Below are 18,831 nucleotides of genomic sequence, written 5' to 3' on the forward strand. Positions count from 1 at the left end.
ACGTAGAAACAGAAGAATGTACGTAATTTTTATCCTACCTCTAAAGATTTATTGTTTTTGTGGAAGACGTTCGATGAATTTTTCCTCAGCCTGTGCTACCTACTTTTCTTGGTGCGACATATCGGTTGCATGCAGTATCTGTGTTTTTAACTCACGTTTTTATCTGCAACAAAGGTTGCTGTGGGAAATCGTAGACTGATTCGTCAGTGGAGAAGTATGTTATCTGTGCGAAATTACGTTTTTTTTTTTTTTACATTCCGTTGAAATGAAACTTACTGGACTACCGCCAATCCTTTCAAAACTCGTAATTGCTAACGACACTTAATAATTCTTCTAAGTAACTACATCAGACACAATATCTAAATTAATGTTGTTTTTTGTTTCAGGTAAGGAGAACATCTAACGTCTTGTAGCTGCTTCGCTGGAGCAAAAGTAAGTGTATCGAAATTTTCGACGAGTAGAGAGTCGCTCCTGTTTCCTAGCAAACGTAGATTCGTTTGTGTTAATCTTAAATGTTGGTTATTATATGAAATGCTGATCCTTTCTATCACGAGGAATGGGGGCCTCATAGGACTCAATATGAACTTCCTCTTTAAGTGTCGAATGCTTTGCTAGAAAGTGACCGGCTGCTGTTCTTTTTCATTGACGAAGAACGATGCAGTGTTGAAATTGAACAGATTTGTAACAACATCACGCACCACATTCGAAAACGGTCTGAAATTATTGTGTTGAACATTTTTTTGGAATACATGAAATGCTTTCGCAGTTGCATATTTGGACTACTATTAGCTGTATAATGGAATGACGACAGTGAAAATTTGTACCGGACCGGGACTTGAACCCTGATTTCTCGCTTGTCGCGAGCTTTCGCCTTACCATTTGGCTATCCGAGCACGACTCACAGCCTGACCCAAACTTCCACAAGTCGTCAACCACGTCCCTATAACCTGTACACATACATCCTTTATGTATGTTCCCGTACAGGGGAGACATTCTACTTTAAAGTCGCTTGCCCGGTGTCGGCGGCCAAATACGTTATTATTGCAGGGCGTGTGTCATTCCGAATTACGATGCGATGTTCCTTCGGACTTGCATGCATGTGTGTCCGAAGGAACTTTGCTTCGTAATTCGGTATAACACAGGCACTGAAATATCGTTGTTTCTTTTTTTTCTTTTTTTTTTAATCCGCCGTAAAAAAATCGTTAATCTTTCAAGAATAGTTTAAAATTCGTAATATTGGGCAATTTACCACACAGTATGTCAGTGTCAGCTCATGCTAAATAAAGCAATAGGACATATAAAACAAGATAAAGTATATTCATGCTAACCATTTGCAAACCATTCGTTTGCCATTTCATTCGATAACTTGCGCTCGCCATCACAGTTATGATATTGCGGGAGTCTCTGATCCCAAGTAGCCTACTTCCGTTTATCGGTTTCATACCAGCGGTGACACGAGCAGTGTGCCGAGGTTGTCTACAGCACCTCCACAAGCAACGCCTGCTAATGAACACACGACATGAATGAATGTCAATGCGCGTGCGTGTGCGCGAGTGTGTGTGTGTGTGTGTGTGTGTGTGTGTGTGTGTGTGTGTGTGTGTGCACGTGTTTGTGCGCAGAAAAAGGTAATCAACACACAAACATTAAACATTGCGGTTGATATAACGCTGACTACCATAATACTTCGTAATCTTTCCACGGCTCGCTTCGGAAATATTAAACGTGCTGAACGACGCCGCACAGTGGGTTTGATATTCCGATCCGGCCCAGCGCATAGCAAACTCGGCTTAGACCCTAGGGACAATCTGCGTATTCCTATGTAAAACTTTATCTACACTTCCGGAAGCGTTTATTAGAAATTGTGGAACACCGTTTATTTAAGAATTTCTATAACTGTAATGTATAAAAGGTGGTGGGTAGGACTTACTATCCCACATCTGTATTTTTTTCTTTATGTATTAAAAAATACGCTTATAAATGTTCAGAGTTTAACAGTATGTACAAATAAATTTGCGATGTGAATATGAAATAACTTGTTCCACACCATTATGATCTGCCGTGCAAAATGATCTATGGAACATGTAACTGACCAACTAACTAACGTCAAACTGCTGCTCGCTGGACGCACGCGGCCCGAATCAAGAATTCATGCGGCCCACGGTCCTCAGCCGTATTTTATAATAATATCCTTCTAACAGCCAATAGCCGAGTCCAAAAACGTCAGCTAACATTGAGAGATGCTTAAGAACGTATTTTCCTTGCCTATTAACAAACAAAAATACAAAGACAGTAATATTTCAAGATGTGCTTAATTTTTAGTTGACATAAGTGAATTTGGACGTGAGCCAAGTAAAGTCCGCCACTTACGTCAGGGGCAGAATGGTACGCAGCGCGGCCACCGCGGGGGCTTATGGGAGTGAGCGGGGGAATATTTTAACTCTTGTCTTCCAGTGCTCAAAACTCAGTAGCGTGCGCGTCTAGCACCGATTAGTTGCTATCGTATAAGTAACATCGAATAGTGAATGCCCTTATAGAAACACTCAAATTCAAATGCGGTATTTGTTTGTAGGAAGTAATATGAAACCGTATTAAGGGCCGCGCGGGATTAGCCGAGCGGTCTAACGGCGCTGCAGTCATGGACTGTGCGGCTGGTCCCGGCGGAGGCTCAAATCCTCCCTCGGGAATGGGTGTGAGTGTTTGTCCTTAGGATAATTTAGGTTAAGTAGTGTGTAAGTTTAGGGACTGATGACCTTAGCAGTCAAGTCCCATAAGATTTCACACATTTTTTCATATTAAGGTTCAAAAATGGCTCTGAGCACTATGGAACTTAACATCGGAGGTCATCAGTCCCTTAGAACTTAGAACTACTTAAACCTAACTAACCCTAAGGACATCACACACATCCATGCCCGAGGCAGGATTCGTAACTGAGACCGTAGCAGTCACGCGGTTCCAGACTGTAGCGCCCAGAACCGCTCGGCCACCTCGGCCGGCTCATATTAAGGCTATTTTGATACAATGCAATGGCTAAAAGAGAAACAACATTCAAAACATTTACTAACATTCGTGACCGTGTTTCGTATTGCAAATACTGTTATTAATTCATATGAGTTACTAATTTGTGGAAGTGGCCATGGCGTATTTTTTTGCCTGAACAGCACTGCCGAGAAGAGGTCAGACTAGTTCTGATATACAACGCCATTGTTGTCAGTGAGACTAATAGTGGAAGCTTGTTCCGTTATTTTTTAGTAAAGAATTTTCTTGTTTTTGAGTCGCCTGATGCATGGTAAGTCATTTATATTACTCTTGTTACCTCAGTTCTATGAAGAGTAATAATTTTCTACAGTATCAATGTTTGAACAACGTCTTGTGGCCTACAAATGTACCGATCTCCTTTTTATTTATTTTAGTGTGATAGTTTCTTCTGTGGATCACTAATGTCGACGTGCCGTACGAACGGGAAAATGTGGACAAGGAGTTCGCACCATTAAGAGTTAGTTACTTCCAAAAAACACGCACAATACGAGAAGTAAAATTGGCTTCGAAACCCTTTTATATACAAAACTATAACGGACCATTCTGTCACTTTGCGACAATTTTGAATAAATTGAGTTATATTATTTAAAACCGCCTCCGTTCTATTATTGGCCTATACATTAGTCCGACTGAAAATAGTCTGATTAAGCCGCTTTCAGACATTATGGTGTGAAGATGTCTAGAGAATGTGGTCGGAAATCAGAAAAAGACTCATAGAATCTTGTTGCGATAGCTCTGGTCACAGTACCCGCTTCGGTATGGAAAATTGGTCACTCTGTAAGCCTTCGGAAAAATGCATGTAGTTCCAATACGTTATTTTGTTTTTCACTTAAAAATAGCAGTTGTGGTAGCTTACCACATGTAAATTCAAAATTTGTAAGTGGTAAGATTCTATCAATGACCACGGTTTAGCGAAATTTCAATTTCTGTTTTATCGGCTGCTTTATACCCCCCCCCCCCCTTTCCTATACGGCCCAAGGTGTCGCCGTACAATGTCAATATTGGTTCTTAAGCAGAAAAGTTTGACGACCAGTGCCGTGCATGCAAGTACACGTGAAGTTACAGTGTGGTGAGTGACAGGGGATGCACTGTGTACAACGTTCACCCTTCTTAGTCCATTCACGGAAAGAGCGATTTCCGATATTCCCCTTCATAATCCTGAATCTCTTTAACTTTGGTGTTGTGTACATGATGCATGATTCAGGGTTCTGAAGGAAATTAATGACGTGATGACTGGGTGTTGTGTGCTGTCCTTAGGTTAGTTAGGTTTAAGTAGTTCTAAGTTCTAGGGGACTAATGACCATAGATGTTAAGTCCCCTAGTGTTCAGAGCCATTTGAACCTTTTTTTGAAATTAATGAGTTGTGACTCGTCTTTGATCGCCCCTTCTCGGATTTTGAAGAGTAGAACTTTCTGCGATTCTCTGTGCCTTTGTACAGTCTCCCATTCGACAGTGTCGAACACTACTATGAAGCTCTCATACTGACTGAACAAATCCCTGACGAATCCCACATCTCTTCTCTGAATTCCTCTATCTTTTCTTTTAATCACTCTCCGAGAAAGATCTCAGACTGATGAATAATATAAAAAAATGGCTCTGAGCCCTATGGGACTTAACATCTGAGGTCATCAGTCCCCTAGAACTTAGAACTACTTAAACTTAATTAACCTAAGGACATCACACACATCCATGCCCGAGGCAGGATTCGAACCAGCGACCGTAGAAGTCGCGCGTTTCCGGATTGCAGCGCCTAGAACCGCTCGGCCACCAGGCCGGCGATGAATAATATACTAGAACAATTATTTACGATATATAATATTCGAATTTTTGTTTCAGTTCGTGTCTATGTAAAATACAGAATAATCTGTGTTTCGTCGAAAATCGGTATGCTTGCCATGCTGCGGCATGAGACTGCAGTGGGATTTGAGCGCCTCGCGAAGTGCTGTTCGTCCTTTCTACTGCGGAGCGTCGTATTTGCCGCTGGAGCAGACTGTTAAAGAGATTTGGCGGGCGCTGTCGGTTCATCAATATGCAGGAGCCCCGGACGGAGAGCAGTGCTTAAATCCCCTCCAGGACGGTGGTTATCGCCGCGCGTTTACAGCCGGATCGCCCTACATTCCCAGCCATCGGCCCGGGGTGCGGCTGCTATCCGTCCGTTACTGCGCTTCCTGCCGGACGGAAGTACAACTGGCCCACACTGTTACCCCGAATAAAGGGCCTTAAATTTCGCTACAAATTATCCTTCAAAGTACACTTGTCGCGTTTTTCTCTTCAGTTGCCCTGCTCATAGCTCTCTGTTGACGATAGATCCAGTAGTTTACAAAGCTGTCATAGCGGAATTTAAAGCTCTGTTCCCGTGCTTGCAGAAAATAATAATGAATTAAGGAGGGCCCACCTTCTTCCGAGAGCACAATTTCTTTTTATGTTTAATGTCCAAACGTGTTTCACTATAACAGTGGCATCTTCAGTGGAGTTTTATTTTTTTATTGCTTCTGAAATGTATTCATACAAATTGTAAAGAGGTTAGGAGTATGTTGATACTGCATCTCGTTGTAGTTTAGATTAAATACGTACGTACCTCTTTGAACATTCTCTATGCCCTGTGGCTGCCAACAGAAACCAGCCTTAACTCTGTATGACACTGTTTCGGAGTTTGGTGGCCAGTGGAATTTCTTAAATTCAGAAGAGAGTTCCTGGATCCACTCTGTAGCAATTGTGGACGTGTGGGGTATCGCATTGTCCTTGAATTACTCAAGTCCGTCGGAATACACAATGGACATGAATGGATGCAGGTGATCAGGCAGGATGCTTACGTACGAGACACCTGTCAGAGTCTATCTAGACGTATCAGGAGTCCCATATCGCTCCAACTCCACACGCCCCACACCATTACAGAGCCTCCACCAGCATGTATAGTTCCCTGCTGACATGCAGGGTCCATGGATTCATGAGGTTGTCTCCATACCCGTACACGTCCATCCGCTCGATCCAGTTTGAAACGAGACTCGTCCGACCAGGCAACATGTTTCCAGTCATCAACAGCCCAATGTCGGTGTTGACGGGCCCAAGCGAAGCGTAAAGCTTTGTGTCGTGCAGTCATCAATGGTACACGAGTGGGCCTTCGGCTCCGAACGCCCATATCGATGATGTTTTGTTGAATAGTTCGCACGCTGACACTTGTCGATGGCCCAGCACTGAAATCTGCGGCAATTTGCGGAAGGGGTTGCACTGTTGTAACGTTGAACGATTCACTTCAGTCGTATTCAAATACAGAGTCTTTCAGGATCTTTTTCCGGTCGCAGCTATGTCGAAGATTTGATGTTCTACATGATTCCTGATGTTCACGCTAAACTCGTGAAATGGTCGTACGGGAAAATCCCCACTTCATTACTACCTCGGTGATGCTGTGACCCTTCGCTCGTGTGCCGATTACAACGCCACGTTCAAAGTCACTTAAATCTCAATAGCGTGCCATTGTAACTGCTGTAACCGATCTATCAACTGCGCCAGAGACTTGTCTTATATAGGCGTTGCCGACCGCAGTGCCGTCTTCTGCCTGTTTACATATCTCTGTATTTGAATACGCATGCCTATACAACTTTCTTTGGCGCTTCAGTGTAGTACAGTAAGTGATCTGAAATAAGTTATGTAAGGCTAAAAGCCTGAATTTCATGAACTGCGCGTGGCTATTATTTGCCTGCTGAATGTGTTGTTGTTGTAGTTTTTGTTTCTATGTTTAAAGTGAACTGTGAGAATCGGTAAACCTTCGTGACGTTTTGGTTGGAAGGTGCAGTTTGCTATTTATAGAATTGTAACGACACATTTAGCAGCAAAGTAATAACCAGACACAGCTCACTAAAGCTCAACCACAGCTATGGCAAGCTATAAAAAAAAAAAAAAAAAAAATAAAAAAAAAAAATAAAAGTCGTCGACTTTCAGTGACTGTAAGAACGATACGGGATGTCTCAGACAGAATTTCTGTTTGGTGTGAAGATTGAAAACATGCTCTAAAGTCGGCCGCTGTGGCCGAGCGGTTCTGGGCGCTTCAGTCCAGAACCACGCGGCTGCTCCGGTCGCAGGTTCGAATCCTATCTCGGGCATGGCTGTGTGTGATGTCCTTAGGTTAGTTAGGTAGTTCTAAGTCTAGGGGACTGATGACCTCAGATGTTCAGTCGCATAGTGCTTAGAGCCGTTTGAACCATTTTGAACTTTCTCTGAATATAGAAAAATGTAAGTTAATGCGGTTGAGTAGGGAAAACGCACTTGTAAGGTTCAAATACAGCATCAGTAATGTGTTGCTTGACACAGCCACGTCGATTAAACATCTATTCGTAACGTTGCAAAACGATTTGAAATGAAACCAGCACTTAAAAACTGTGGTTGGGAAGGCGATTGATAGGCTTCGGTTTATTGGGAGAATTTTAGGATAGCTTAGCCCATCTTTAACGGTGACAGCGTACAAACCACTAGTGCGACCCATTCTCGAGTACTACTCGACTGTTTGAGACACACATCAGGTCAGATTAAAGGAGGATATTGAAGCAGTTCGGAGACGTGGTGCAAGATTTGCTACTGGTAGGCTCGATCAACAAGCGCGTGTTACGGAAATGATCTATGAATTGAAAGGGTGGGCCCTGGACGGAAACGACGTTCTTCTCGTGAAATACTATTGTGAAATGTGTGTAATTTTATGACGGCGAAGTATCTAATGTGTGTACCGCCCGACGGCAAAGACCAAATTCCTTTTAGGAACAGTAAAAGACGACCTGCGACTCGGGAAATCTGCAGTATATTAAATACAATGCAAGTGCGGGAATGCGCATGTCGGACAAACGATTCGCACTGTGGAAGAAAAGTGCACGGAACACAAACGGCACGCAGACTTCCAGCAGCCCACAAAATCAACAACTGCTGAACATTGCCTTGAAACCAACCACAAAATGAAATACAAAGATATAAAAGTTCTGCACAACACGTCCCACTATTGGGACTGTGTATACAAGGAGGCTATGGAAATACGGCTACATGAGAATCTCAGCAACATGGACAATGGATTTCAGTCAAGCGTGGGCACCGGCACTAAAACTTCTCCAAACCTAACGGAAACGGAATACCGAGCTCGGCGAAGGCGGAGCGCAGACTGAGGACCCTCTCTCGACTCCCGAGCGCGAGCCAACCCCACCACCGCGGCCGGCGCGCCGCGCTGTCCATACACGGGGTCAGTGGAAGGGGGAGAGGACTGGTTTACATATCGCACCCACTGGTTCAGGCGGCCACTAAGTAGGGGTACCTCATGATGATGGCACAATACGCGGCGAAAATTCGTTCTACAACGATCAATTAATCCGGCTGCATGCCCCAGAGACTTTCAAGCACTGTTGAAAAAGTTTAAAGAACCGGCACGTGCGACAGACTGTACAACGATTCTACTGCCACCAGCACACTTTTCGCAAGCCGACTGCGGAGACAAGATAAGAGAAATTAGGGCTCGTTCGGACGCATATAGACAGTCGCTTTTCACTCGCTTCATTTGTGAGTGGAACAGGGAAGGAAATGTCTAGTAGCGGTACAAGGTACCCTCTGCCATGCACCGTATGGTGGCATGCAGAGAGCAAGTATATACATACAGATGTGTAACTATTTTGCCAGAATACATAGTTTAGAGGTTATAGTCTAAACAAAAGTTCCGTTCATGTGTTGCCGTAACATCCCTTTGTTGCAGAACACAATGTGCTCTCGAAAGTGGGCAGACCTTCATTAATTCATGATTATAAAGCACACTAGCGAATCGAAGTGCCCAGTAGCGGTCGGTTATCATGTGCTAATGTGCTACAGCGCACCGTAAATATGTCACTAAAATTGTCATTTCTCTTCGAATGCGACTTGGAAATCGCGCTAAAATTACGCCATTTCTCTTCGAATGCGAGTCGGAAACCTCTTCTAATGTGTCCTGGTATGCAAATAAAACGTACGAAAACATGTTTTGGAGCGCTCTTTCCTCAGAGACTAGAATCCATTGACGAGTGCTGAAGTGATGGTCAGCTGCTCTAAGGTAATTCAGAAAAGGGACGCAACTGTCTTGTTTTCAACTACTCAGGCCCTGATGTGACGTCATCCCTTCTGACAAGGAGTGCTACGTTGCTCACAGCACCCAGTTAATATTTTTCTTTAAAACTGCGGGTAACATACTGTGCAAGCGTAGCATATGAGGGGTTTTTGAGGAGGAGGAGAAGGGACATCAGCAGCAGTAACGACTCCTTGGCCGAGCGGTTAGTACTGGTGATACGGCCTTGTCTCGATGGATGCGCCTACCAACATTTTTTTTGTTTTATTTTCTACGTTTCAATTTAAGTAATTGATTATAAATTTAAATTTATTTAAACGGTTCAAATTATATAAATAAAATTAATACATTGCGTTTACTTATTGTTAACACCCTTGCAAGTCAAGAGGGTACAGAAGGTCGTGAAAAAGTGAGTGTACGAGAAAATTAAGTTTGAAAGTTTGCTTTCCGTAAAGGATATCACAGCGACGAATTTAGGGTGTTGTTTCCACTTTTGTTGTATTAAATTTATTTGTTCACGACTAATTTTAGCCTTGTAGGCCATTCTCAACTGATTCTGTGGTTTTGCATGATAATTATGCCTTATAATTCGAAATGCACATCTTTAAATTTGTGTTTTCTATTCTTTTTGGTTCATAAATGCTGTCTTTTTGGTTTGGCAGCTTGACATTTACAAAAGTACACTTTCGGCTGACCACATAGAAACTTCTGCTGTGTGTAAAGAAATTTCCAGTCGAATTCAAAATGATGAACCGTTTTATCAGCTATAAAGCACGAAATTTTATGTGTTACGGTTGACGAAACTTCAGATGTGGCAAATAAAGCAGAGTTTTCTGTTCCCCTGCATTACATATATGAAGGAGAGAGAAAGGTGGGATTCTTGAGATTCTACGATGTAAGCAGTGACAAATATGCGCAGGGCATTTCAGAACTTATCCGGCACTTCATATCAGTATTCAGATGCAATGAAGAATTAATTGTATAAATGTTTGATGATGCGGCGACCATAATGGGAAATTCAAATGAGATTCAAACATCCTGAAGCCATATCTATATTTATACCTACATGGATACTCTGCAAATCACACTTAAGTGCCTGGCAGAGCGTTCATCGAACCACCTTCACAATAATTCTCTGTTATTCCAATCTGGAACAGCACGCGGAAAAAACGAACACCTATGTCTTTCCGTGCGATTCCGATTTCCTTTATTTTATTATGATGATCGTTTCTCCCTACGTATGTCGGTGTCAACAAAACATTTTCGCATTCTGAGGATAAAGCTGGTAATCGCAATTTCGTGAGAAGATCCTACCGCAACGAAAAACGCATTTGTTTTAATGGTGTTCACCCCAATCGTATATCATGTCAGTGACACACACTCCTCTATTTCTCGATAATACAAAACGTGTTGCTCTTCTTTGAACTTTCTCGATATAGTCCGTTAATCCTATCTGGTAATGATTCCAGACCGTGCAGCTGTGCTCCAAAAGGGGACGGACAAGCTTAGCGTAGGCAGTCTCTTTAGTAGGTCTGTTACATTTTCTAAGTGTTCTGCCAATAAAACGCAGTGTTTGTTTGCCAACCTCTCAACATTTTCTATGTTTTCCTTCCAGTTTAAGTTATTCGTAATTGTAATTCCTAGGTATGTACTTAAATTTACGACCTTTAGATTTGACTGATTTATTGTGTAATCTAAGTTTAACGGATTCCTTTTAGCACTCATGTGGATGACCTGACCACTTTCATTATTTAGGGTTAACTGCCAATTTTCGCACCATACAGATATCTCTTCTAAATCGTTTTGCAATTTGCTTTGATCTTCTGATGACTTCACTAGTCGATAAACGACAGTGTCATCTGCAAACAACCTATGACGGCTGCTCGGATTGCTCCTAAATCGTTTATAAAGATATGGAACAGCAGAGGGCCTATAACCCTACCGTGGAGAACGCCAGAAATCACTTCGGTTTCTCTCAGTGAATTTCCGTCAGTTACTTTGACTGGAAATCACGAATTCAGTTACATAACTGAGACGTACTCTCGTAAGCACGCAATTTCACTACAAGCCTCTTGTGTGGCACAGTGTCAAAAGCCTTCTGGAAATCTAGAAATATGGAATCAGTTTGAAATCCCGTGTCGTTTGTATAAAGAGCTAGTTGTGTTTCACAAGAGTGATGTTTTCTAAACCCATGTTCACTGTGTGTCAATAGACCGTTATCTTCGAGGTAATTCATAATGATCGAACGCAATATATGTTCCAAAATTCTGCCGCATATAGACGTTAATGATATTGACTATTGTTTTTACTGTTAAGCCACATTATTAACCCTCGTTTTGTCTCAACGTTCCAGCCAGATATCGGAGTGTAAACTATGTATTCATTCGCTTAATGGACATGCAGATTTTTTTACAAGATCTCCGAAAAAGGTTTAAATTTTTGGGATAAATTTTTGCGACGTCGTGTTCCACGCATCTGTCCAACATGGTGGAATTACTCATTAAGGCTGGTAAACAGTGTGTGCACTACCAGAACTCAACTTTGTGATGTGTTTAGTCCTATTCTAGAACATCCTGAAGAAATTGATCCAGATATTTTAGCACCAATTAACGCCATTTTGGTACTTTTAAAAGAGCCGGCCAGGGTGGCCGAGCGGTTCTAGGCGCTACAGTCTGGAACCGCGCGACCGCTACGGTCGCAGGTTCGAATCCTGCCTCGGGCATGGATGTGTGTGATGTCCTTAGGTTAGTTAGGTTTAAGTAGTTCTAAGTTCTAGGGGACTGATGACCTCAGAAGTTAAGTCCCATAGTGCTCAGAGGCATTTGAACCTTTTAGAAGATTTCAAATTTGTTTTTTTCTTGACCACATTCGACAAAATATTTACCTTCACCGGTGTGTTGTATATGGTGATGAATCCTTAACCGTCGGGCGGGCGCGTGCATGCTTCTTATGTTAGCAGGCGCGCGGTATACGTACTCGTACTTTGTGCTCCACACCAGTGTATCACGTACCCAACACTTAAGTGGAGCAGTACTCCGCGAATACCTCATTTGTTAGTACTAGGAGAATTATGTATTTGAGCCCATCTCTTTGTGTAAAAGGCGGTGTCCCGACTGCCTGACTCACTCACTGACTCATCATTGCCCAGTCCAAACAGTAATCTGTAGATGGTGTTGATATACTTTACACGTCGTTTAAGAAGGGATTTTCGAAATTCCACCCCTAAGAGGGTGAAATAGGGGATCAAATGGTTTTTTTTTTTGAAAATATGTTTCTATTAAATCAATTTCGAAGCTACAACTACGAAAATTCGCATTTTGCATCAGCATTTTTCGAAATTTAACACTTACGGTGGTGAAATAGTGGGTGGCTTAACATGCCTTATTAAAGAACTTCTAAAGCCTTTTTAAAGCCACATCTATGAAAATTGCTATTTACTTCTCGGTTAGAAATTAAAAAAAAAATTGTGTTTCTGTACTTTTGGAAATTCAACACTCTAAGGGAGTGAAGTAGGGGATGAAAAGTTTTGTGAAATTATTTCGTTATGAAAGCATTTTGAAACCTAAATCTATGAAATTATGCCTTCTCGGTTAGAAATAAAAAACAAGTGTTTCACTGTTTCTCAAAATTCATCCATTAAGGGTGTAAAATAGCGCCAGATTGATTCACTGAGTCACCATCGCCCAGCCCAACCCGCCAAGAGTAGAAACCTGAAATTTAGAGAGGGTGTGGATCTTATACTGTAGACATTGTGTAAGAAATGACTGTTCGAAATTCCGTTCCTAAGGGGGTGAAATAGGGATGAAAAGCTTGTTGAAAATATATAGCTATTGGGGCAATTTTGAAAATAGAACTACAAAAATTTTTATCTGGTTTCTCAGTGGGAAATAAGGAAATACGTGTTTCAGCATTTTTGGAAATTTAATCCCTATGGGGATGAAATAGTGTGTGAAAATTTTTTTGAAAATAAATGTTTATTAAAGAACTACTAAAGCATTTACAGCTACATTATGAAAATTGGTATTTGACCTCTCGGTTAGAAATTTAAAAAAAATATGTTTTCATTGGTTTTGGAAAGTCAACACCCTAACGGAGTGAAATAGGGGATGAAAAGTTTAATGAAATTATTTCATTATGAAACCATTTCAGAGGTAAATGTATGAAATCTTGCTTTCCGTGTTAGAAATAAAAAATACGTGATTCACGGTTTCTGGAAATTCAATTCCTAAGGGGGAAAATATTTCGGTGTAGTAAAAAAATTTTAAAGCGAAATCGTTTTTCGTTTCTCGGCTGGATATGAAGACATATGTGCTTCTATTGAAATATCATCACAAGAACGCAAAGGGCATGGCTGACAAAAACCTTGGTCTCCAGCTACCAGAGTCGGTTTTTGCTGAGAAGTAAATTTGGAAAAGAGCATGTTTCTATGGCTTTAACTATCGCAATTTGTGAACAATATAAAAATTCGATTAAAGAAAAAAAAATCAGTGCAGGTCACAGTCTACGCGAGTGAAGCAGCGCGCATTAAGCTAGTAATATATAAAAGTCTGATAAGTTTATGAGATAAAGCATTTTTATTTAATGATTTATTTTGTTAAGTTTCACAATTTCTAACTTTTCATAACGTTTTTTCGTTTTGTTTTGCTTTTACTGACGCTACAGATTTTCTGCATTTGTTCTGTTTCTCTCTTCCTATGAAATACACCTCACTTGCAAGCCCACTATTGCCTTACTACACTCATCTTCGGGATGGTATTCCTGCCTGCTTTATAAATCGTGCTCGCTGTAGTCAGTGGCTTTAGCTTCTTCATCAGAACTGTCCCAGTTTTTGTCCAACTAGTGTTTCTGTCCTTTCCAAACAACAGATAATACCAGCGAGACACCGCATTCAGGTGACCGCTACAACTACCGGTATACCAACACAGGTGTAGATGTAGGTTCAGTGACAGTTTGATGAGAGTGACAGTATTTTTTTCAGCGTTTTCAGCCACCTCCTTGCATGGAATACCACTAACAGGACACACACATGTCCCAGACCACAGTCACAAGAAACCACCTTTGGATTTGGCTAGGGATGTGTAGTTCATGTACGAAAATGATGTCTTTCGGAAAAGGAACTGTTTGGAGCGGTTTCTCTTTTAGTAAATCATCTTACATTTATCTCTCGCTTCCCCTACCAATTAGAAATTAGAATACTCATGCACAGATCTCCCCTCCCTTGATACTGAGTACATCCCACTCCCAGGGTCTAAGCGTCCGAAGTTCTAAACTCTTTAACTATGTACTGTGCGAACTGCGTCTAATCGAAAGACCGAAGCCATTCCGTTATTTCACTTGGTTCAGTTCAGGTTCCAGTTCCAGTCCTCCAATTTATAACATATTAGTTTTATCGATTCAGTATCTGTGATGTGTCTTAGTTCCACTTCCACTTTCGTACTTTCATTGTGTGTAGACAAATGAATCAGCATCGAGTCTTCCAGACTCGCCTTTGTCGCCTCTACTGTCTTAAAGGTAAGACGTCCATCGTGATACTCTTAAGTAAGCTGCTAATAGTTACCATAATTCTGACACATTTTGAGTTTATGTTTATTACGCGTATCTGTCCTATATCCATGAATATTTACATGCTCGCTTTTTATGTTTCAGCAATTCATTTCCGCTGTGAAGCATACATAAGTTCGGTGGTCTGATAATTACACGCCATCTGCGTACTGTTACGATTTATTACTTCATTTATTTCAGATCCTGCAGTCCGATTTGCCTTAAATTCAAAGTCCGCTTTTTCTTGCTGTGCACTGCGATATACATCAACGCATTGTACTGCCATTTCAGACGGACGCAAATCACCCAACTTATTGCTGTCCAGCAGCGCATTCTGCGCCGGCATTAACCTCATCGCAACGTGAAAAGGAACGGTAATAACGCGCAGAATCAGCTACAGAGGGAATTTTAATCCAGTGTACCTCATTTTAAAATTACCTAGAGTAATTTCCTCTCCCGTGCAGCTCTTGTAATGTATTCCACCCCGTCAGCGGGCAAAAACAATCTTTACACTTTAATTTATCCGACTTACGGGATGTATTACAGGTCTTACCCAATCAGATGACAGAAACAACTAGGAAGCATATAAAAGCTCTTGATGAAAATGAAGATAATTTAGTGGTTTCCACTACCCAGCTTCCCAAGTAAACCGAAAACACTCAGCCCATCCTAATGAAAAAGATTGCATGTACAAAGAAAGTTATTAGAAGCATGCAGACTGGGCTTGTTACTAAAGTTCATTCAGTTTCTGTAGACTGTAAAGATTTGCTCTCTTATTTATTGGTGTAAGGGTATTTCTAATTGGACTGATTTATTGGTACCTTAATACTGCAAATGAAGTATGTAGTTCATTTGAACTATTTCGTCGAACTAGTTCAAGAGGAAGAACTTTCTCGAGACGAAGCGTTCCGTAAAAAGAAAGACTTTGCCCATCTGTAAGTGTGTCACTTTGAATTCCTTCGATTGTCGTTATAACAATGAAACCGATGGCAACCTTCAGTCAATTTTTTTTTATACGAGGGCGGTGCGTCGGTAGGGTCCTCCCACACTTTATGCCGCCGCGCCGCGGTAAAGGTCATTTGAGTATCCACGATTTTTATAGTTACGGCTATTTTTCAAGTAAAGTTTGTGCATACAGATCGTGAGTCTATACCTCTGGTTTGGGTAAGACACCATAAGTTTACGTTCTCGACTGATTCCTGTGTCCTATTAAGGCGTCTGAAGATCAAGGTATCGAGCTTAGAAATCAACAGCGTTTAAAATTAATACCAGCAAATACAGCTGCACGAAAAAATGTCTTTCGTCAGATATAGGCCTGTTGAGGTATGATCTGGGATTTATTTGGTAAGACTGGGTTTAGTGGGTTGATAAGTATGCGTGTGCCATCAACAATGTCCGACCAAATATATACAAGTCCGCTCTGTCTGGCTTTTGTTAGGCTTTTTAGCGATGAAGCAGAGAATGCACAACTAAAGCCCGTTCCTAGCTAATAAGACATAGGAATAAGTTCAAATGGTTCAAATGGCTCTGAGCACTATTCGACTTAACTTCTGAGGTCATCAGTCGGCTAGAACTTAGAACTAATGAAACCTAACTAAAAACCTAACTAACCTAAGGACATCACACACATCCATACCCGAGGCAGGATTCGAACCTGCGACCGTAGCGGTCGCTCGGCTCCAGACTGTAGCGCCTAGAACCGCACGGCCACTCCGGCCGGCTAGGAATAAGTATGTAGAGGAATAAGGAGATAAACCTTAAGTACATTTGGATATGCAATCCAGTGTTATTCTAGAAAAGAATATGAAATTGGACGGCAGTAAATTCTTTGATCAGTCAAAAGTGCATGAAATTCAAGGGGAAAAAAGCAATACTGCCTTTAAAAAGCTTTTGACTCATGAAAAATAGACAGCTTATATCCAATCACGCCCATATGAAGAATTTTATTCAGAGTTAGTGAAGTTGGCAGAATATTAATTTCATTATTTCCTCCATTTTGGCTGAAGAATGCCGCAGCTTTTCGTAAATTACGCTGTAGGAAATACTGCCACCAGGTAGAAGTTTTCCTGAAATCATTTCATTGTACCATTACTAATTTGTGCCTGAGCCCATCGTCAGATAATAGCGTTGAGTCCTTGCAAGCTATACATTTGTGTTCTAAAAAGTAACAACATTTTTGTGTTGCATAGCTTACAAAAGATTTTACATTTCCATCCTAAAATTTAACAAAGTTTTTGTGATTATGAAGTTTTACACTTAGGTATGCTCTATACATTGTACTTAATTCTTGAAAGTCGTTTACATATTATCGGACAAAGGTTTGATTTTTGTTTAAAGTCCATACTGATCAATGAACTGAACTAAAATGTATCCGCCATCTTGTTTTTAGTTCAGTTCATTGATCAGTATGGATTGTAAAAGAAAATCAAACCTCTGTCCTGTGTAAAGGAGAGCTTTTCAGGAAATAAGTACAATGTACAGAGCACATATAAGTATAAAGCTATGCAATCACAAAAGCTTTGTTGAATTTTAGGACGCAAATGTAAAATCTTTTGTAAACTATGCACCACAAAAATGTTATATTTTAGTACACAAATGTAAAACTTGCAAGAAGTCAGTGCTACCATCTGACGATTGTCTCACACCCAAAACTAGTAATGGTCCAATGAAATGATTTCAAGAAAACTTGTAACTGATTGCAATATATCCTCCAGTGGAATGTTAATTTGTAATTCCAAGCCATTTCTGCCAACCTCGAATAGGGGTTCTTTTTCATAAACGTTCAGCGAATAAAAGAATGAGTAAAATGCAAAAAGACACAAGCATAAAGGTAATGATATTGTTGTGTAATTTAAAATTATCCTGTTAAGAGTTCCACGAAATGATTTTCAGAAAAAGTAACGTTCTTGATAAAGCTGTGTCCAATTGAGAAATATTGATACTTAAATACTGGGTACTGTAATTTCTTTATAGATGTAATTGAAATGGCCGATGTTACTGAATAGCTTTTCGTTTTCCCTCCCGGAAGAATAGATAATCGTTTGTTTCGTTTAATGAAGAACGTCAGTTCATTTCGACGTAAGATTATCATAGCAAGAAAACCTGCGCAATTAGCTGCTAAGTTATAAAGCAATTAGTTGCTAAATTATAAAGCTTTTTACTCTTTTTTTAGTTTAAGCACGTTCAATGTTGATATCGAGGAAAAACGTACATTGTTTGATTATTAATAAACCACTGAAAAAATCCAACTGACATTATTTCCATTTAAGATTTTTATCCGGCTGTTAGGGTAAAACGTCCAGCTAAATATAGCACCGAGTCCGACTTTCGCATCTTTGGACCTGGCAACGCTGGTTACAGTTTATGAACCGCCCTTTGAAGCCACCAAAAGATCTTTTATGCAGATCAAGAACAAAAGCAGGCCCAGTATCGAGCCCTGTGGGACGCCAGAAATGATTACCCCCACTCTGCGTTTACTTCCTACCTTGCCGGTGAATGTCCAAGGCTACCTCTTCACCATTGCATGTCCTTGTGTTTATGACCATTTACAATGTGTAGAAATTTTTGTGTGTGTACGAATAAATCCTCTTTTATGTGTGAGTGTTGCTTGAAAGTGTTCGTTCTGCGGGCATAACGTTATGATGACGCTCTAGCCACTCCGTTTGGCGCCGCACTTCAGCGCCACCTGCATTACGGCTGGGTCAGCCGCGGTGGCAGATGGGCGGATTTAGGCCCTCGCCAGTACTTCCCCTTCCCCTCCCCCTCCCCGCCTCGCAGGCCGCTGTTCTGGTCGGCAGCTGTCGGCCGCTCGGCCACCTAAACTGAGTTAGACGCCCGCTGCTCTAACGAGTTTACAGCCCGCGCATTTCGGCTGTGGCAGGGGCGGGAGAGGGGGTGTGGCGGCCCTAAGTTTTAATCAAGGAGGACGGGAGGGGAAGGGACTGCCTCGCCGCTTTCACTCTGCCCCGCCAGCCGCTACTTCCTGACGATGCCGCCGCTCACTCATCAGGTGTCCGTCTCAACTACAATGAAATTCTATCAGTTGTTGTTTAGACACTATCAGTGTGTTAAGGGGACCCGTCCCTGACGGACTGGGTTTTTAGCACCATCTTTCCACTCACAGTATTACTGACGTATAAAGCAGAGGCAGCTTAAAATTTGCTCAAACAATTAGGGTTATTGGTCAAAAC

At 41.4% G+C, this 18,831-nt stretch overlaps 1 protein-coding gene across 3 annotated transcripts in view; it reads left to right on the forward strand.

Annotated features, from left to right (window-relative positions):
* LOC126191060 (ERC protein 2-like) overlaps positions 1-18,831 on the forward strand; it is a 446,691-nt gene that overhangs the window by 203,624 nt on the left and 224,236 nt on the right. The window contains exon 2 of one of the 3 annotated variants that reach the window (XM_049931774.1): positions 387-683. The exons of the other annotated variants lie outside the window; for them this stretch is intronic. Within the exon in view, the coding sequence (XP_049787731.1) occupies positions 387-413 (27 nt within the window). The 3' untranslated portion in view covers positions 414-683. Of the gene's footprint in view, positions 1-386; positions 684-18,831 lie in introns of those variants that run through there. 3 annotated transcript variants of the gene reach the window in all.

This window comes from Schistocerca cancellata, chromosome 6, assembly GCF_023864275.1.
Source record: "Schistocerca cancellata isolate TAMUIC-IGC-003103 chromosome 6, iqSchCanc2.1, whole genome shotgun sequence".
Lineage (NCBI taxonomy): Eukaryota > Metazoa > Arthropoda > Insecta > Orthoptera > Acrididae > Schistocerca > Schistocerca cancellata.